General features: G+C 43.6%; 1 protein-coding gene across 2 annotated transcripts in view; it reads right to left on the bottom strand.

Moving 5' to 3' along the window:
• Nucleotides 1–4,778: 4,778 nt before the first annotated feature.
• Nmnat2 (nicotinamide nucleotide adenylyltransferase 2) overlaps nucleotides 4,779–21,045 on the bottom strand; it is a 152,259-nt gene continuing 135,992 nt past the window's right edge. The window contains exons 9-11 of one of the 2 annotated variants that reach the window (XM_070034298.1): nucleotides 10,331–10,432; nucleotides 10,123–10,190; nucleotides 4,779–8,564 (exon numbers count right to left, since the gene is read on the bottom strand). In XM_070034298.1, coding sequence (XP_069890399.1) covers nucleotides 8,462–8,564; nucleotides 10,123–10,190; nucleotides 10,331–10,432 — 273 coding nt within the window. In that variant the 3' untranslated portion in view covers nucleotides 4,779–8,461. The remainder of the gene's footprint in view (nucleotides 8,565–10,122; nucleotides 10,191–10,330; nucleotides 10,433–21,045) is intronic. The other variant, XM_070034297.1, reaches the window with a different exon arrangement.

The raw sequence follows: 21,045 nt of genomic DNA, 5'->3' as shown, positions 1-21,045 counted from the left end.
CCTCGTTCATCACAAGTGGTATTTATTGCAGTCACCCCCCCGGGGATTTTCAGCCTCTTTGCTTCACAGAATCTGTGTTATGAAACATTTGCATGGGGTACTTGAGTTGGGGCTGAAATAGCCCTGGGCTATGCACATTTCCGTGCATTCCAGCCATTGCTCCTCCCCTTCCCACAAGCCATTGCCATAGGCTGAGTCATGGTGACCCCAGTGGGAATTGCTGAAGGAACCAGAAGCACTTCCATTCCAGCCTGGGAGACATCTGTGCTGCCCTGCTTCTGTACGTCCTTGCCTTTTCATAGATGTGTGTTAAAGAACAACTAGTAGATGCTGGGGGAATGGGAGAGGGGGAAGGTCACTTTCTGATTTTATTAAATTCTAAGCCTGAGTTGGAAGTAATAGAACAATGGGAATGATAGACCATTGAAATGTTAGTGAGTCCTCAATCTTCAGTTCCTGTTTATGAGAATCTTCTTTTTTTTTGGAGGGGGGCCCTTTCCAACCAGGAGGACAGTTCAAGGGATGTGGCTAGGGCTGTATCCTAAGTATGAAGACAGTTTATTTCTAGAACAATCCAAGTTGGGGGGAGGAGATATAATTAGTATTCTTGTCTTTGTATTTTTCTTTCTAGTTGGTGGTGCTTTTCAATAAATTAGAAATTCAGTAACTTAAGGCCCGTCTATCTAGGTGACTAAAGGAAGGATTCTGCTTTTGTCTAGATTGACTTTTCAAAATCTTGATAGTTCTGAAAATTTTGTCTTTTGTGGAAATGCCTTTATAATCCTGCCTTTGCATGCTCATACATCCTACAAATTTTTTATACTGAATGTTCAGAAGTGTGTGTATATGAGTAGATTGTTAGATCACAAAGACCTAGAAATAGGCAAGAACTTAAAAATATTGGACTGAGTTCTTTTTATTGGTTCCATACTAGATTAGGTATGGAACAGATTGGCAGGCTCTCCACAGTCATTTCAGAGGTCCTATCACTTATGTGACTGCTAAGGTTGTCTATGGAGGGAGGAGAAAGAAGATGGAGGAGGGAAACATGTGGGGAGTCTTTGTGGGCCAGCACTGAGAGGAGTCACATTCTATTGTGTCTGCTGGGCTCTGGGTACTCATGCCTATAATCATAGGTACTCAGGAAACTGAGATCTAAGTCTCATAGAAAGTCCATGAGACTCTTATCTCCAATTAACCACCAAAACACACACACACACACACACACACACACACACACACACACACACACACACACACACACACACACACACACATTCCATGTGTCCAAAAACCAGTATCATGGCCATATCTGACTTATATGCGGTCCTAGAAAATGTGGTCACTTGGTAGAGGTCCATTTCCCAGCTACAGTTCTACCATATGCTGACTGGCCATCTGGTTCTATTAACAAGAAAAATTAGATAAGATATATTCTAGGCGGTCTGGGGAGGGATCTGGTTAGTTAATGGCCAAGGTACATGAAATCATAATGAGTTCCTCAGTGGGATAGATTAAGAAAGTCATAAGAATGTCTTCCCTGACAAATGGAGTAAGACTCCTGACTAAAGACAGGAATGAGAAGTGTTGGGACTCCTTTGGTATAGATGTTATGTTCTCATTTCTGAGAAGCTGACAAGTTGATCCAAGAAGGAAGAAAGAAAAAGGGAGTGGCTCAGAGTTAGTTTACCCCAGTCCTAACCTCTGGTTGCCAGAGGTTAGTTGGATTTTTCATTACTGTGACAAATATCTGAGAGAACAACTTAACAAGGGCAATGATTTATTTTGGCTCCAGTTTCAGAGGCTTCTGCATGGTCAGCTGGCTCTGATGCTTCTAAAACTGTGGCAAAGCAAAATCATCATGCAGGGAACACAGGGCAACGCAAAGTTCCTCACCTCATGGTGGCCAGGAATAGAGAAAGAAAGTCAGATAGGGAAGGGCCAGGGAAAGCTAAATCCTTCAAAGACATGTTCCTAGGGGCCTACTTCCTCCAATCAGACCTTACTTCCTAATAGCCCAGTCAGTATGAACTCACCAATGGATTAACCCAGTAGCGACACCAGCTGGTGAACAAGCACTCAATACACGAGTTCAGTGGGAACACTTCATATTCAAGGCATACCACCAACCACATTGAGGGGGCTTTCTGTTTATAAGTAATTTGTAGTGAAAACTTTGTTTCGGGGCTGGGAAGGTGGCTCAGTGGTAGAGCGCTTGCCTTGCATGCCTGAGGCCCTGGGTTCCATTCCTCAGCACCACATGAGAAAAAAGAAAAAAGCCAGAAGTGGCGCTGTGGCTCAAGTGGTAGAGCGCTAGCCTTGAGCTGAAGAGCTGAGGGACAGCGCCCAGGCCCAGAGTTCAGGCCCCACGACCAGACCCCCAAAAACAAAAACAAAAAAAAAACAACTTTGTTTCTCTTCTGAGAGTTTTTGATTAACTGTGCTGTGGGTAAGCTATCGTGCACATCATCATCTACTTCCACTTGTAAATGAGAGATGGGTAGGAATAAAACTTTCTATAGACTGAAACTTCTTAGCAGATGTACTTCTGATCTCAATCCAGGATGTATTCTTTCTCCCACTGCTCTTGGGAGGTTGGAGGAAAGAGGAAGATGATACTCAGGACTGTTCAATGTTTGGAACAAGTGTCAAGGACCAGGAATATGTTTACCATGTCTTCTTCTAATGTTTTGCATGGCCCTGGGAAAGTTACACATTCTTGGTGAGGTTTTGTTTTCCTACTTGAGACATGCAATGTAGAATCTTGCTTGACTTTCTTTTTACTAATTGGCCACAAGGAGTGTCTTAGGAACTTGAAGCTTCTTTCTGGATAATAAGGAAAGGAAGGCATACGTATATGAATGTCAATTCATAATTAGTACATATATTTTGATACTGTGAGTTAGCAAATTAAGCTAATGTTTATACTCAATCTTTTAAACACACACTCATCACTACATACTCTTGGGACAGAAAAAAATGTAGTGTTTAGCTTTGTGAACAAAAACAACAAATATAAACACAAGTAATCAGTTTACAAGGTATATCAAGCATCATTATGGTGTGCCATAAAGCCACATGGAGACACACAAACTGGCTAATCTCAATTCAAGGAAGAAAATTACAACCCTGGATTCAACAAGGTTAGAGCTGGCCTAGAGCTTTAAAAGGTTAGAGCTGGCCTAAGCGAGGTACTATGACACAAGCCTGTAATCACAGGTACGTAAGAGGCAGAGATTAGGACAACTGTGGTTTGATGCCAGCCAGGAAAACTGTCTGCAAGATCTTGTCTCAAAGAACAAGAGAAGAGTGGTGGTCCAAATCCATCACCCCAGCCATGTAGAGGCCATAGTGGGAGGTTCATGGTCGGAGGCTACAACAAGCAAAATCATGGGACCTTTCTTGAAAAAATAACTAAAGCAAAAAAGGGTTTGGGCCTTGGCTAGAAAGGGCAAGTTCAAACCCCAGTACTGAAAGAAAGAAAAAGGAAGGAAGGAAGGAAAGAGAAAAGGGAGACAGGAAGGAAGGAAGAAAGAAAATAGGAAGACCTAGCCTAATAGGGGATTGCTATTTTCCTTCTAAATCAGGATGTCCATTATCACTAAAGATGAAATAAGAAGTAATCATCACAGCAGGATTCCACAATTACAACAATTAACACATGATTAACTTTAGCTTGTTTACATTGCCAGAACAAATTGTGAGTTTTATCATTTTGGTCATTGTTAAGATCTTTCATGCCAAAAGTTTACTTATTCAAGGTTTTAATTTTCTCAAGTATATTTTTATTTTATGAAGTACTAATTTCATCCATGAGCCAGAGTTAGCCAACATGGAAGTGATGTGAACTAGTCAGAATCTAAGATGTAATTTTCTTAAACTGAAAAAGCTTGGGCACAATTTGTACCATTGTTAATTATTCTGTCCCTTATAATCCTTAGGGAGGGTTGTATATATTTTTGTTTGTTTCCACACAAGTTCTGGCTTCTATCCTAAGTGTGCCTCAAACTTCAGATCCTCCTGCCTCAGTCTCCCAACTGCTGGGACTAGTCTTGTACCACCACGCCTGGCTGTATATACTGTTATATCACACATGACATCAGCTTGACCAGGCAGAAATAAAAATCTATTCTAAGCACATTTTTACCACGTTGTCTCCTGTCAAAGTAAGATTAAGAAGAAAAACTGATTACTTCCCACAGCCTATTGTTTTAGACAAACACACAAGACTCTAGCATTGTCTTTTTATTAACATAATTGAAACATTTTGCTGATAAAACTTTTGTCCTTGACTATTCTAGCAACTTTACTCAAAATATTTCACCGTGAAATGGTATTGCAACTTGAATATGGAGGTTTTAAATTAACAAATTGATTTCCAGAAAGTAAATCTTATTCTTCAAATGTAGATCATATGACCAAAAAGTGACTCAAAAAAAAAAAAGCTTCCTTCTCTCCCTACCAATTTTCAAGACCATGCTGAACTTTGAGCCCTCAGACTCAATTGAAGCTGGAAAGAGCTGTAACTCACTCCTAACTAACTGGAACAGACTAACAGGACACTCCAAACTCACACTACAAAAGAAACCCCAGAAAGAGCTGCGTCTTCTGGGCAGTTATGGGAAAATGTAGACTGGATGAATTCAGCATAACTTACTAACCATCATTATCATAATGCTAGTTCTAAAGAGTCCTGAATCTATAAGTTACAACCAGTCCCTGTTTCCATCTCTTCCATCTCTCCTGAGCTTTTCATAGTCTCCTGTTTGATTTCTGCATTACCTTTTTTTTTTTTTTTTTTTGGCTGATCCTGAGGCTTGAACTCTGGATTTGAGTACTGTCCCTAAGCTCCTTATACTCAAAACTAGCACTCTACCACTTGAGCCACAGCTCCATTTCTGGCTTTTTCTGTGATTTAATTGGAGTGAAGAGTCTCCACAGACTTTCCTGCCCAGGCTGGCTTTGAACTGCGATCCTCAGATCTCAGCCTCCTGACTAGCTAGGAATATAGGCGTGAGCCACCAGTGCCCTGCTTACACTACGTTCTCAATGAAAAAAATATATATACAGAATGACATGCTTCACTCTCTTAGTCCCCACAAAAAAGAGAATGAGTAAGCAAGTGAGTGAAAGAGACAGAGAGAGGGAAAGACAGAGACAGAGAGAGAATTGGGGGAGTTAAGATTTGGACTTTCTATTAATTCTCTTGCCTTTTGCTGTAGTTTGGTGATTGAGTCATTCAGCTGACTTAATTGGAACAGCAAGTTCTTCCATTCTTTCTGAGAAACTGAAGCATGAGACTAGAACACATACAGAAAAGGCTGGTCAAGCTGACACAGAATGGCCTGTGTCTCTAGATGTTCTAGCTCTGGTTTCAGGCACTTCACTAAGAGACTTTCCTCCCTGGTCCCACATAGGTTATTCAAGGCAAATGAAAACAGCAGGCCGGGGGTGGGCTGTGTGTGCTGTGTGGTCCTGAGGTGACTGCCAGCAGCGCAGAGCACCCGGGGGAATGGTCCTGGAGGGAAGGTTGTGTGCACAGTTCTCCTGCCTGTTTTTACATCTGTGACTCTCAGAAAAACGGGAGGGACCTTCTTGTTAAGTTAGCAGCAGGAAATGGGTGTCCAGACTCCTTTGGACAGGATTATTCCAATCCCTGCCTTTGTCACCATCTCCGAGCCAATCTTGGGTTGGCCTCCATAGGAAGCAATAGAACCCCAGAGGGAAGTCAGGTTATCCTGGTGGTACCTGGGGCCCAGATAAAACTCTGATCCATGTCTTTAGGTATTGGCTGTGACTGGTCACACTCCCAGTGTCCTTCCCTGGACTAGATGTGCTCTGATCTTGCTCCATCAAAGGAAGAGAGGTGCAGGGTAGGAATGGAATGGTTGATGGTACCTGGAAAGGAATTTGCTTTCCTGTTATTAAAGGAAAGCCTTTATTTATTTATTTATATTTTTTGGTGCCAGTCCTGGGGCTTGAATTCAGGACCTGGCATTTTCGCTCAAAGCTAGTGTTCTACCACTCAAGCCACAGCTCCACTACCAGCTTTTTTGGTGTTTCATTGGAGATAAAAGTCTCATGGACTTTCTTGTCCTGGCTGGCTTCAAACCACAATCCTCAGATCTTAGCCTCCTGAGTAGCTAGGATTACAGGTGTCAGTTACCCAGAACCAGGCAGGAAAGCCATTTTTAATAGAGTCTGTCCCTGTGATTCACCGATTTATAATTTGCCCCATCTCATTCTCATGTACTTGGACTGCACCTGTTCTTTTCCTTAGTTTATCTTGCTCCTCAGCCCTCCCCCATGCCTTCTGCCCTTATGAGATACACAGCCAACCTGGTTCCAGGTTATGGACCAAATGGGGGTTGACCTGAGTCTTGTAGAGTAACACAGTGGACCAGAGATCCATGAACTCTGTTCATAAACTCTAGATCCCTCAGATGCCAGGTTTCACCAGGAAATTCAGCTCCCTGTTTCCCTTTGCTCCCTCATATCAGATACTATACTTCCTTATCCTGGGCCAGCCATTTAGCCATTTAATCCTGTGGATCTCTGCTTCTTTGCTTTTAAAGGACGGCATCAAGGCAACTGAGCTCTGAATCTCTTTACCCCATGAATCTTAGCCAAACACTGTGACCCAAGACTAAGTCCTTCTATTCGTCCTCTAAAGAGTATTTCAATTATCTAAGACAATACAGCACTTCGGGGAGATTAGTGTGCCAACCTCATCTCCTGACTCCACTTCCTGTTCCTCTTCCTGGAGACAACCACAGGCGGTTGCCCGTGTGAAATGTATGGTAAAGTATGCCACCCCTAGGGGGAAGCTGGGGGTGTGGGGGGGAGATGAAGGAAAGGGTGGCATTGTCCTAAGGAGACATGGATGCATTACCTGAATTGTACAATGGTAACTCCTCTGTACAACAATCAAATTATATATTTTTAAAAAAGGAATGCAGTCCTTTGTCTAGGGTCCCATCTGGCCCATAGCTCCCATTTGATTTTTTTTTTTAAGTATCAGTACTTAGACACCTGAACAACCAGAAACACAAGAGCCATAAAACAAAGGGTAATTTCCTGTTAGCTCTCCAAGCAGAACATGAGTTAGGCATTAACAACTAAGACAGAATCTACCAAAACTGTCTCTAGAGGCTGCAAGAAGGGTAAGAAATGAGGGCAAGATGAGGTGAAACAGCGAGGTACCCTCTCAGGAGGGTCCTGCCGGGCAGCCCTCTGCAGGACCTGCACCCAGGCCTGGCCAGGAGAGCAACAGCTTCTGAAGAAGGAATGGGCCCCAGCCCTGGCCTGGGTAACCTCAGCCTAACACCGGGATTCCTTCCCATCCTGGAAGGCTCCCAGGACAGACAGTTCTCAGCCAAATGGGCAAGAAACAATTCCAATTAGTGAAGATCTCTAGAGTAAATTCCTGGCATATTTTTTAAAAAAAGAAATGGCTGGATTATGGGGATTTGACCTCGCCTATTTGATTCTTCTCAGGTGTAAGAGCATGTCTATGCACGAGCTCCAAGGCATTAGATACCTTGGAAATGTCTGGACCAGCAGAGGATTCACAGGGTGCCTTTGGCACAGACGTACACGAGTGTGTGGACGTCACCAGGGAAGGAGCACAGGCTGGCTCGATGTCACAGGAACAGAGTATCTGCCACTGGGGGAACGGTCTGAGATTCTGAGAAACCTCCTCTCCCAAGACTTGCCATCAGAACCTGACAGTCTCATTCCTGACCAAAGGCTGCTACTGCTGTGTGTGTGTGTGTGTGTGTGTGTGTGTGTGTGTGTGTGTGTGTGTGTGTGTGTGTGTGTGTGTGTGTGTGTGTGTGTGTGTGTGTGTGCATGGAGGTGGCTCTCCTGGGTGTGGTTCTCACATACTTCCTGAGTGCAGAGGCTGGCTATGGTGTCCTACTGGAAGGAAAGTAATACCACAGGAGTACATCAATACTACAAACAAAAACAGACATCGATTTCATCCAAGTCCCACAAGAGGTGAATAACAACAACAACAACAAAAATAGGTAAATGAGTAAAGAAAGAAAAATAAGCCCTTTGTGGTAAAGGGCATGCTGGGAAGGCGAGAGCCAGAGCCGCCTCCCCAGAGCATGCTGGGAGGATGGGCACCAGAGCCGCCTCTCGAGAAGCATGCTGGGAGACAGACACCAGTACATCTCCAAGGACTGGGATCCCCCCAACTCCCGCCCCAACTCCCTCCCCCACCCCCACCCCGGAGACCAGAGGAAAGTCTGTCCAAAGATGACTGGAATAGGGAACGCCATGGTTCTCTGCAGGTCCCCCACACTGTGGGGGTTCAGTCAGCCAGTGGGAAGAATGGTCAGAATGAGGAGATGGAGAAACAGAGGCAGGAGAGAGGCTGACAGAGACTGGAGGGGCCAGTGAGTTGCGTTGGCAGAGGACGAGGGGAGGGTGGTACAGGCTGGCTGAGTGGCTGCTAGCCAGAGGCGTTGATGTATAGCTGGCTCTTGAGGATGTAGTCAATGACGGGCTGAGACAGGTAATCCACCACATGGCCGTCCCCGTGCTGCAAGGCCAGCCTGCAGGAGAAGAGAGAGAGCGCCATTAGATGACATGCAGAGCCTTGGCCCGCTGTCTGTCTTTCAGGAAAAAGGTTGACTCCTGTCTTAACAACACTGCCTGCCAGCCTTTTTGCTGGCTTTGAGGAAATGGTATTGATGTTAGAGAAAGCACTCTGGCCTCCATAAAACATCTTACACCCTGGGACCGCTTCTAGCTGAGAGAATTTGGGAAAGGTGAGTCCCTCTCTTCTTCAGTTTTCTCTTCTGGGAAACCAAAGGTAATGTGGAAGCCCATCACAATCAATCATTGAAAGCATGAAAGGGGTCATTATTCAAAGCTCTTAAAATAGTGTCAAGCCCAGAGTCCCATTTTTAATGTGTTGGCTGTTGTTTTTTTGAAATAGACTGGGTATGTAGATTTCAGGTATATTTATTTTCATTCCTTTGACTCTTGGCACCAGATCTCATGCTCATCAACCTCCCAGACCACTCTTCTGATTGGCTGTGTCTTTTCTTTCTTGTAGGAAGGGGCTTGGGGGGGAGGAGGGGAGGAGGCACCAACAAGTATGAAGGACTGTGGTTTCTGTGTATTTTTTTTAAGTTTTAGGCTGGCTGCATCCTGTTTTTCCCTCACCTGGTAGTTGTGGGACTGTTAAGCTTGAAGAGCTGTTTGTAAAATTCATACAGCAAGGTTTTGCTATGTAGCCCAGCCTACATAGCAAAAAAGATGGTTTTGAATTCCTAACTTCCCTACCTCAGCCTCTCCAGGGCTGCGTCATTAACTGAAAGACAGAGCCTCTTGCCTTGGGCTTGGCTTTGCCCTTTCCCAACAAAAAATAGACCTTGTGGAAGCTGTGAACTCAGAGCCAGAAGTTTCAGATTGAAGAGATCAGAGATTCAATTCCTTTGCACTTCTATAGGAGGGAACTAAGTATCTACCTCTCAATATCAAAGACTTTTTTGTTATAACAGTTATTCTATACTCTTACTAATGCATTACTGTATAAGAACCTCAAGCTACAAATCCACAACTAAAATCACCCTCTTCTCCACTCAAACTAGCTAAGACTAATTAAGGTACTGTCTCTGTGTCTCTGTGTCTCTTTGTGTCTCTCTGTCACTGTGTCTCTTTGTTTCTCTGTTTCTGTCTGTCTCTCTCTCTCTCTGTCTCTGTCTCTCTCTCTTTCTTGGCTTCAACTCAAGGCCTAGGTGCTGTCCCTGAACTTTTTTGATCAAGGCTAGTGCACTACCACTTGAGCCACAGTTCCACTTCTGCTTTTTGTGGTTAATTAGAGATAAGAGTCTCACAGACTTTCCTGCCTGGCTACGAACTGCAGTCCTCAGATCTCAGCTTCCTGAGCAGCTAGGATTACAGGTGTGAGCCACCAGCACCTGGCTTTACTGTCTTCTCTTTTTTTTTTTTAAGTCATTGGCAACAAATAAGGCACTAATAGGAGGCTGTGTACCATGGCAGCAAATGTCCACTTGAGTATAAGGGTGACATCACCTCTAACTTAAGAAAGCAGCATGGGAAGTTGTAAGGTAGCGTCTGTCTTTGACCATTTGTCAAACATACCTGCTCTTGGTTGAGCTGACCACAGACATGGGATGGTTGATGTCATCCTTCACCACCATGATGTTGTTCTAAGGACAGAGCAGAAAGAGTAGGTTGCCAGCTCCTTGCACCAAAACCCTTCTGCTTCCTCATTCTTCCAGCCCCCCAGGACTTTAAGACAAGATATATGTCACACAGAAATATTCCCTCGGAGCGGTTGCGGACTCACTTTGTACTTGCGGAGTATTGAGGAGTGATTCATGATTCGGTCTGTGTCAGCTGCGTCCCGGGGAACCACCACAATCCCAAAGTCCCCAACAATCACCTCCATCTGGACAGGGAGACACAGTAAGGGTGACGCAGCTTTGGTGAAACCTACGGCCTTGACCCTCTACCAAGGATTCGGCAGGGCAGAGCTATCATCCATTCTACCAGGGGAATGCTTCATTCAGTCTCCAACTTGCTCCTTCTACCATCAGCCAGCAACCTTAATAACCAGTATTAGTGTTAGTAAAATGAATGAGCACCTTGCCTGGCACACTAGGCCTGTGGACTGAATGAAGGCACTCTTGCATGTCTGAGCAAGACTGCTCCTGAGGCTCCTGTGGAGTTTGTCAGGCTACCGAACAAGATGGAGGACAGGTAGTCCTTACCTGGTAAACATCCTCCTGGGTGAGACAGATCTCACTGTCCAGCCAGCACACCTCAGCCCTCAGTTGACGTCATGAGTCTATCATATGACCCACCCACACGAAAGCCATAGCAGAGAAGTGTTTGGAATGTACCACTGTGTGTCCACTGGCTTGGTGATGGTCATTGGGGTGGGTGGGAGTCACTTTAGAGATCAGCCTTAAATGGAGGCTTGGCACTTTCATGAGAATAAAACCTTCTTGTCATTGAAAAAAGTATCATTTTATTTACTTTTTTCTGATTGTGGGTATGGCAGAAGTTGGAAGATGCAGGGGAGAAATAGAAATCAATTCCAGTTTTAAGAAAATCCAAGTAACCACAGTTAAATGTTAAGTGTATTTCTCTCCAGTGCTTTCTTCTGTGCAAGTAGTATATGTAGATATCCACACTGGGGCTAAACTGCAAAAGTAGGGCTAGGGTGTAGCTCAGTGGCAGAGCATTTCCTCACATGCATGCAGCCCTGGGTTCAATCCCCAGCACTGCAACACTCTCTCTCTCTCTCTCTCTCTCTCTCTCTCTCTCTCTCTCTCTCTCTCTCTCTCTCCTGCCTAAGCAATACTTTTACTTGAATTGAGCAGTTTCTCACATCATTACAAAATTGTCTTTAAAACATAAGAACATAAGTTGTAATCTATCCAGTTCATTATTTGCTATATTAAGCTAGTACTATATTAAGCTAGGAAATACACATGTCTGAATTTTTACAGTTGTATGTAATTCTTTTTTTTTTTTTAATTGTATTTTATTTTATTTGAGAACATACTGTACAGAGGGGTTACAATTACATGGGCAGGATAATGCATACATTTCTTACCAAGCATTGCAGCCTCCTCCTTTGTTTACCCTTCACTTCCCTTCCCCGCCTCCCCCCTCCCCCCACCCAATTTTACCCCCCTCCCCCCACCCAATTATACCCCCCTCCCCCCCCACACCGAAATTGTAAAGCTGGTTTTGACATGACATTTTGTACTTCTCATTGTTGCAACAGGTCCACCTGAATCCTTAAACGACTTGTTTGTCCCCATCTCCTCCACATGTTATACTGACATCAAATATAGTGAAAGCGGGGGTTACACTGTGGGGGAGGGACCAGTTGTATGTAATTCTTTACTGAAGACCTGTTCACAAAAATCTTTTGCCACAATTCTCTGCTTATTTTCTTAGGATAAAAAGTAAAACAATAGCCAGGTGCCTATGGCTCACACCTGTAATCCTAGCTACTCAGGAGGCTGAGACCTAATGATCCACGTTTGAAGCCAGCCTGAGCAGGAAAGTCTTTGAGACTCTTGTCTCCAAGTAGCCAGCAAAAAGCCAGTAGTGGAGCTGTGGCTCAAATGGTAGAATATCATCCTTAAGTGAAAAAGCTAAGAAATGGTGCCCCAATACCAGTATAAAATAAAAAAGATAAATGACATGAACTACACATATTTCAAGCTGCTGAGACACATTACCAAGTTGTTTTCTGGAAATGTGTGCCAATTTTTATTTTCAAAGAGCCCACAATTTATGGCATTTAATAGACTTAGATCTAGCCTTGGAGCTAGGATTACCCTTGCGATCTTTTGAATTATGGATCCCAGATGAGGGAAAGGAAGGGGAGTGGCGGCTTCTAAGTGTAGCTCATTGAATAAGATCTGATTTAGAGGCAATGGACTCAGAATTTTCTCCATAATTCTCCAAATACATATTACAGAAACAGCATTGTGGCTCATTCTCCTCTACTAGAAGATTCCATCTCAGCAGAATTCCATTCCAAATCCAATTCACCCAGGGATGGACATGTATGCACTTCCTCAGATTTTTTTCCATCCACCATGATTCTAGTTTCCTTATTGTGTTCAACTGGAGCTATACTTGTAACTGGAACTCTGATGGTGTTGGAATATAAAGTTGGTCTTGAGTGTCCTAGAGGGCAAACTTGTGGAGGGAAATTAAAAGCTAGATATAGAATAGCAGAGCCCCCATTAGATTGTACCATTTGGTAACAAACAAGACATTATACAATATGTTGTGTCTATCAGTGGTGTTCACACCAGGTAAGTTGGTATCAAGACTTTGGTCCTATAGATTATGAATGTTAGGGAGAGGTAGGGCAGGAGCCAAAAACTCCTCTTGCCATAGCTTTTAGACTATTGCACTGGAGTTCACTGCTCAGGAACTGATTCTCAATGTTTGCTGTACATTACAATCATCTCACACTGTACACCTGATGTTAATGAGTAAACCAGAATCTTGGGATAGAATCCAGATATAAATACCTTATCTGTTAGTCTACAGGTGATTGCAATATGCAACCCAGTTTGAGAGTAAGTGTCTATAAAAGGAATTAAAACTCTGGACCAAATGGCATGGCAGAGAAAGAGACGAAAAGAAAAAGAAAAAGGAAATGAAGAGAGAGTGGGACCAAGAGGGAAGAAGGAAGAGAGGATTCGCTCAAGCAAGTGTGCATGGAAATTCCTAAAGTGCTTAGCTTTGCAGCTGCTTCAAAGTAGCCTGGTGTCAATGGCATTGCGTAGGATCTGCCTCCTTCTTGACTCAGAGAGTGTGATACATCCCTTACTGATGCTTTATTTGTGATGTGAGTGATAGCGGAACTCTCTAAGTGAGCATTCTAGTTTAAAGCATGAAATAATGGCCCAGAGTGGCAGTCAGTCTTCACAAGGGAATTACCCTGTGGGTGACATTGGTCCAATGGCTGCTCTCCATTTCGGACTATCAACCCATCGGTGACTGTGCCGGGCTGTTCAGTGAGTGGCAAGCAGAGGGAGATCTTGCTGCCTGAAACAGATCCCTCTTTAGAAACAGATGTTAGACTTGCCCTTGGAAATAACAGATGGGGTGAGATCCCATAAGACCAGGCCTGTTGCTTCACCAGTATGGCTGCAGGGCTTCCTTCCACCCAAGACTGTGCTCTCTCTGTTCTTTGGGCCATACCTAGCATATGGGTTTGAGTTTCAGCCAGAGAGAGTACTGATAAGGGGAGTACTAGGTGCTACAGTAGATGAAGTGTCCTGTCAATACGCATCTGTACCCATCAGTACCCCTCTAGGGCTTGGTTACCATCACATACCCAACTCTTTCCTAGTATCCTTCTACTTGTCTGGCTGCTCCCTTTTGGTCTCCCTTAGGTTGACCTCTCTGACCTTGACTCATTGGAGTCTACCAAGCTTCAGTCCATGGATCTCTTTCCTTTTCTGTCTGTACTCACACTTTTAATGATTTCATTTGATTTCAAAGCTTTAAAGACATGCCAAGTAGGCACTGGTGGTTCTTGCCTCTAATCCTAGCTACTCAGGAGCCTGAGACCTGAGGATCATGGTTCAAAGCCAGCCCAAGCAGAAAAGTCTATGAGCTTCTGTTCTCCAATGAACTTCCAAAGAAGTTAGAAGTAGAGCTGTGGTTCAAGGGGTAGAGCACTAATATTATACACAAAAGCACAGAGACAGCGCCCAGGCTCCGAGTTCAAGCTCCAAGAATCACACACACACACACACACACACACACACACACACACACACACACACACACACACACACACACACACACACACACAGTATATCAAAGAGTCTCAAATTAACATCTCCAACATAGGCCTTTTTCCTAAAATTGGATGGGGCATCTTCAACTTACCCTGTCCATGAATCGTTAGACCTGTTTACACAGATAAATTTATTAGCCTCCCCAAAGAAATGCTTTCCTTTCATTTCTTATAATTACTCACAGCAAAACCGTTGGCATTTTTCTCTCCTTGTCTCATATCCTACACTCAGCCTATAATAAAAACAATTAATTCTATCTTCAATATAATATGCATTCATTTCTTACCTCTATCTTGGGCTAAGTCTCCCATGGTAACTAAATAATGACTCTAAAGATACTCAGGCTGTAACTCCTGGAGCATATGACTGTTATCTTACATGGAAAAAGAAATGTGATTCAACTAAGGATTTAAATATTGCCTTACATTATCTGGACTGGATTTAAATTCAGTAATGTGCTTATAAGGGAAATAGAAAGCTGGGTGCCAGAGGCTCACACCTGTAATCCTAGCTACTCAGGAGGCTGAGATCTGAATATCGCGGTTCAAAGCCAGCCCAGGCAGGAAAGTCTGAGAAACTCTTATCTCCAATAAAAACCACCAGAAAACCGGAAGTGGCACTGTGGCTCAAGTGGTAGAGCACTCGCCTTGAGCTGAATTGCTGAGGAACAGTGCCCAGGCCCAAGAGTTCAAGCCCCAACAAAAACAAAACAAAACATATATATATATATATATATATATATATATATATGCATATATATGTATATATATATATATATATATATATGCATATATATGTATATATATATATATAGAGAGAGAGAGAGAGAGAGAGAGAGAGAAAGGGAAACAGAGAGGACTTTGACATAAAAGGGAGAAGATGGTAATGTAATAGAGCAGAAAGAAGTTTGTAGATACTACACTGTTGGCTTCAAAGATGGACAAAAGGACCCTGAATTCACAAATGCAGCAAATATCCCTCACATATTTGGAAAAGTCATGTAAACAAATCCTTCCTAGAGTCTCTGAAGGAAAGATGCCCTGGCCAGTACCAGATTTTGGACCAGAAAAGCCTATTTCAGACTTCCAGCTTCCAGAACTGTAAGAGAATAAACATGTTTTGTTTTAAACCAGCACATTTGCAACCACAGAACATTAATTCATCTCTACCACTTCTCACTGGGATTGTTCTGGTCTTTGTTATTCTCTTCTTTTTTTTTTCCCAGTCTGTTTCCAACATCCAGATTGATATTGTCAAAATATAAGTCAAATTTTGTTGCTCTTTGGCTCCAATTCCTTCATTTAAATGTTACCTGTTTTGTGAAACGTTCTCCATAATGCTATTTTAAACTTGTATCCTTGGTGAACTTGCACCATTGGCCTAAATTCTTTGGGAGTTGCATTTCAGCCTTTCTGGATCTCTGAGCAGCATCAAGGTGGTTGGCAAAAACCAGAACCAAGAAGAAAGTTCTCCCTCATTTCCTCTTATTTTTTTTTTAAGTAAACAGAGTAAAAAGAAGGCCATGAAAGTAGGGAAAGGGAGAAGTGCTCCTCCATCCATTTTTTCTTTCTTTCTTTTTTGTTTTGTTGGTGGTGGGGCTTGAAATCTGGGCTTGGGTGCTATCCCTCAGCTCTTCAGCTCAAGGCGAGTGCTTTACCACCTGAGCCACAGCACTACTTCTTGTTTTCTAGTGGTTTATTGAAGATAAGAGTCTCATGGACTTTCCTTGCCTGGGCTGGCTTTGAACCGTGATCCTCAGATCTCAGCTTCCTCAGAGGCTAGGATTACAGGCGTGAGCCACCAGCGCCCGGCTTCCTCCATCCATTTTCTAAGAAAGTATGACACAATGTGAAAGAACCAGATATATTCAATTTAAGAAATACTGGAAGAACACGCTAGTCACAAAGAATCAAGTAACCAAAATTGCATCTGAGGGCCTCAAGGGTGTAAAGTGAGCCTTGCTGACCTGCAGAAATGATACAGCTGCATTTAGAAGAGTTGGACTAATCATTGAGGGTGTTCATGGCCAAAACGGCTTGAGTTCTGTGGCATGGAGACAGCACGTATGACATGGTCAGAAAACATGGCAAATGATGACTAAAGCTCATATTAAGGTCAAAATGATGATATGTCTTCGTGTCATCTGTTCAGTGTTCATTTCATTTGACATCAGATATAGAAGATCTCAATGCTTAACACCAACAGATTGGGAATAAAATGATAAAAAAAGATACGTACAAATGGCCAAAAAAGAAACAGTCACAATGCTGATTCCAGACAGCATTGGAAAAGACAAAGAAAATGCTCAGCAGTCCCTTAATATCATGATGAAGCACAAGTTTGACCTTCATGGTAATAGTAATAATTCTGGAAAAGACACTGGGATTCAAGTTGATCAAGCTGATGGATGTAAGCCAACAGCCCAAGCATCTGTTTAAAATTTAGCCGTGAAATAGGGACAAAAAGTCTTATTTGTGAAAATAAAATAAGATAAAATCAACATTAAAAAACAAAACAAAACACAACACAGGTGCTTCCCCAGACCTCAGCACAGGGATTATGGTACAGCTTGTATCAAAATCAACCCCTAATCACATTACAGCTGCCTTTGGGAACTGCTGTTTTAAATCACATGGTCAGTTGTCTAAGCTGCCAATTCACAGCCTGAGATACTCAGCACCTAAAGACATCTGGGGATTCCTACATTCCTCTGTGCTCTGAGGTCAGACATCTAGCTCTAGGAACCCAAGAGAGCTCAGGCCTCCGAAGCGGAGCTTTTGGTCCAGCGTGAGGAGCCCCAGTCCCTGTATTCACCTGAAGAGTTCTCCCTGGGCCTTGCCCTGTGAAAGGGGTGGTGGTAGTGGTGGTAAGTAGTCATTTCAGCAGAGTGCTCCCTGATGGCTAAATCCCATTCTTGACATGGCCAGACCCTGTTGGGGAGGATTAAGGGAGAGAGCTGTCTTCTTCCCCTTCAGCACATAATGCCTCTCTTAGTTCAACCCTGGCTTGTGTCATTCCTAGGGCAGGGGGAGGGGCCCTGGGACATTCATCTGGCTGGCTCATACTTCCTGCTCACTGGTAGCTTTGATCATATCTTTCCATCTTTTGGTCACAGACTCTCCTGGGAGGACAGGCTAGGGAGTGGGAGAGGAAGTGGGAGGGAGCAAACTCTGCTTCCCCAAATGTGGGGAATCTGAAGGAAGGATATGAGACATGTTGAGGCAGGAAGCAACTTGGCCTTGGGAGAGAGAGCGCTCCGGAGTCCGGCTGCAAGTCTCTTGGAAGGTATGTGGAGTTATCATCAGCCCTCCAAGAGGCTGAATTTCAAGCCCTTCCTGCAGCATTTCAGGGATGCTTTGGGTGGGTGGATGCTTTATGATCTTAGCCAGGAACCTTTCTGGACACTAGAGATCTATGATTGAGCAATGCAGATATGGTTTCATTTCTTGGCTAGATTGCTATCTAGTGGGTGACATGAAACAAAAAATTCCTTTCCATTATATCTATTGCTATGATGGGTGTGGGCCAGTTACTATTGGGTAGCTAATGTGTTGCTGTTGTTAATATAAGCAACTGGCTAAAATGTCATGGCTAAATGCCACATCTCATGGTGGAGGCAAACTGTCTTATAGGCTGTCTGGGTCCTCCTACCATACTGTTCCCAAGTATTCTTCCTTCCTTCCTTCCTTCCTTCCTTCCTTCCTTCCTTCCTTCCTTTATTATAAAGATACTGTACAGAGGGATTACAGTAACATGAGAAAGGTAATGAGTACATTTCCTATCAAGCATTGTTACCCCCTCCTTTGTTTTCCCCCTACTAACTTTTCTCTCCTTCTTTCTTTCATTCAACAAATTCGTAGGAAGTATATACACAGTGAATTGGGCTCTGTTCTGGTGTTGGTGAATAAAACTCCTAGAGTTTACCTTCTATTGAGAAGAAATCATAAGCAAACAAATATTATGTATGTACATATACATACAGAGAGAGAATTAGGTAGAGGTAAGTACAATACACATATAAAATAAACGTGAGAAGCAGCTGGTCAGAGGGAATCTAGTGAGAACATGCTCAGTAAGACCACAGCTTGTGCAAAAGTCATTGAAGGCTTGACCCCCACCCTATTGTCGCAGGCCCATATAGACTCCATTTTCCTAACAGTCATGAGGTGGGAAAACTGGTTTAAATAATGACGCCAAGTGATAGGACTGGGCAGGAAAGTGTATAGCAGTAATCCTTGCACTCTAGAGTCTGGGACAAGAGGATTTCAAGTTTGAGACCAGCATGGGCTACACGGTGAGATTCTGTCTTGAAAAGAAAAAGTCAGGTGGAGTCCAGCATTGGTGGCTCATGCCTGTAATCCTAGCTACTCAGGAAGCTGAGATCTAAGGATTGTGGATCAAAGCCTGCCCAGGCAGGAAAGTCTAGGAGATTCTTATCTCCAGTTAATCACCAAAAACCCAAACTCAGAAAGTGGAGTTGTGGCTCAAATGGTAGAATACTATCCTTGAGCAAAAAAACAGTGCCTAGGTCCCGAGTTCAAGCCTGGTTCTAGAAACAGCAGCAACAACAATAACAACAACAACAATAACAAAAAAGTCAGGTGCAACCGCAGCACAGGGAATCAGAAAAATGAAAGGGCCAGATCACAATGAAGATGTATAGAGGGGCCATAGATGTATTTTAGATAGAGGAAACAGACCCCAAGATAGATTGACTTGCCCTGGCATATGGAACTGGCCAGGTCCTTTGTGTGATCACATTGAGAGGGGTTGGGCATCCTGACCTGCTTTCCCAGACAGGACTCTTCTCAAGAAACAGAGCATTTGTGGCTGGGGTCCCTATTGGTTCTCTCTAGAGAACTACCAGGGGTGAATATATAGGGCCATCAGTACAGGAGGGGAAGAGCATTTATTAAGGTATCTGCCATGTGCCAGGCTCTGTTCTGGGAACTTTACTTGTGCTCATTCCTTATAACATTCCTTATGACAACTGGCTTCTGAGCTCTGTGGCTCTGTTCTTACGTCATCCATAGGGAACCAAGACAGTGAGATTCAAAACCTTGTCCAAGCTGCACAGCTGATAAGTGAGTTCCAGCCCTCTATGGTTCACACGTTTGGATCTACCGGCAAGACTCATAATTTAATGACTTCAACTTCTTTGCTTTAAAAATACTACCATTTGAGCCGGGCATTGGTGGCTCACGCCTGTAATCTTAGCTACTCAGGAGGCTGAGATCTGAGGTTTGTGGTTCAAAGCCAGCCTGTGCTGGAAAGTCCATGAGTCTCTTATTTCTAATTAACTGTCAAAATGCTGGAAATAGATGTGTGTCACAAAGTGATGGAGCGCTGGTCTTGAGCACAAAAGCTATGCCCTGAGTTCAAGCCCTAGGATCAGCACATACACAAAAATGACCACATTTTGAAAATATACTACTTTTTTTTCCCCCTCCCTGTTTACCATAGTCTTCAATTCCTTGCTCGACATCACCCCCTAGAGGCTACAATTATATATGCTTCTGGGTGGGTTTATAAAGAATGCAAGGAAGCCAGGCATATTGATGCAGGTCTATAATCCCAGCACTTGGGAGGCTGAGGCAGGATTATCATGAACTTGAAGCCAGCCTGGGTCACATAGTGAGACCCTATCTCAACAAACAAACACACAAAACCCCAAAGAGCTGACAAGAAGGAAGGGAAGGAAGAGGAAAAGGATGGAAGAAGAGCATTCAGCTAAAGCCATCCCATCTGTGAAAAGCTTCTGGAACATGCTCCATTTTACAGAGCATCCTTTGCCATTCGGGCCCTAGCTCCTCTCTGGAGTGAAGGCTGGGCTGGGGCTGGTTTGGTCCGTGTTGGGTAATGGAGAATGCACCTCCAGGATGACCCTTGATGCACTTTTAGGAGCTTCCCACAAGAAATCATCCCCTCTCCACCAACAATTTGACTGAAATCTGGGGATTTCAGACTCGAGTCAAAGTCTGAAAACCAAACGGACAGCATCTTTCATGTGAGAACTGGCAGAATCCTGTACGGGAGGCTGAAGGTCCTTCCCCAGGTGCTTGTGAACTCAGCACTGTTCTTGTCAGTGTAGGAACCTAATCCCTGGAGCGGGAGAGCCCATCAGGCTTCCTGCTGGAGTCCCACCCCCTGATAAAAAAGCATCTGACCAAATGTTTGTCTTTGCTACATTTATTCTGGGCTTCTGGGATTTCTTCTGGAGTGGCTAATGCCCCCAAGCTCTTCCTCTGTTTATTTTCTTTAGTTGTTTTCCCATAGCTGATGGAGGTAGAAAGCAGTTAGCCCATGACTGGTTGGCTGGAAAACTGTAGGGCACAGTCAATTAGAACTAGCCTGTAGGATGTTTGACTTTGAGGAGTGCAAACAGAAAAATCTAGAGTGGGAGCATGGCTTGAGAGAGCTTGCCTAGAATGTGTGAGGCCCTGGGTTTAATCCTCAATTCTCCTCCTCCCCCCCCACAGATACACAAATTTCCCCACTTCTTGTGTCTAATGTTCTTCCTTTAGATTTGTCACCCTGCTGAGTTAAATACTGATTTTTGCTAGTTTAAATGCAAGGACCCTGGAGAAGAACGAATACAAATTATCATGGCACTTAAGAATTTTTGCCAGAATGGTCTCTCCCAGTCTAATTCCCACTACTAGATATTTTACAGCATCTTCTCGACTCAAAACCACCTGCTTCACCCAATCCTGCC

The sequence above is a fragment of the Dipodomys merriami genome, unplaced genomic scaffold (assembly GCF_024711535.1).
Source record: "Dipodomys merriami isolate MVZ:Mamm:240054 unplaced genomic scaffold, mDipMer1.0.p SCAF_24, whole genome shotgun sequence".
NCBI classification, from domain to species: Eukaryota; Metazoa; Chordata; class Mammalia; order Rodentia; family Heteromyidae; genus Dipodomys; species Dipodomys merriami.
This window is presented reverse-complemented; position numbering and strand designations above follow the sequence as displayed.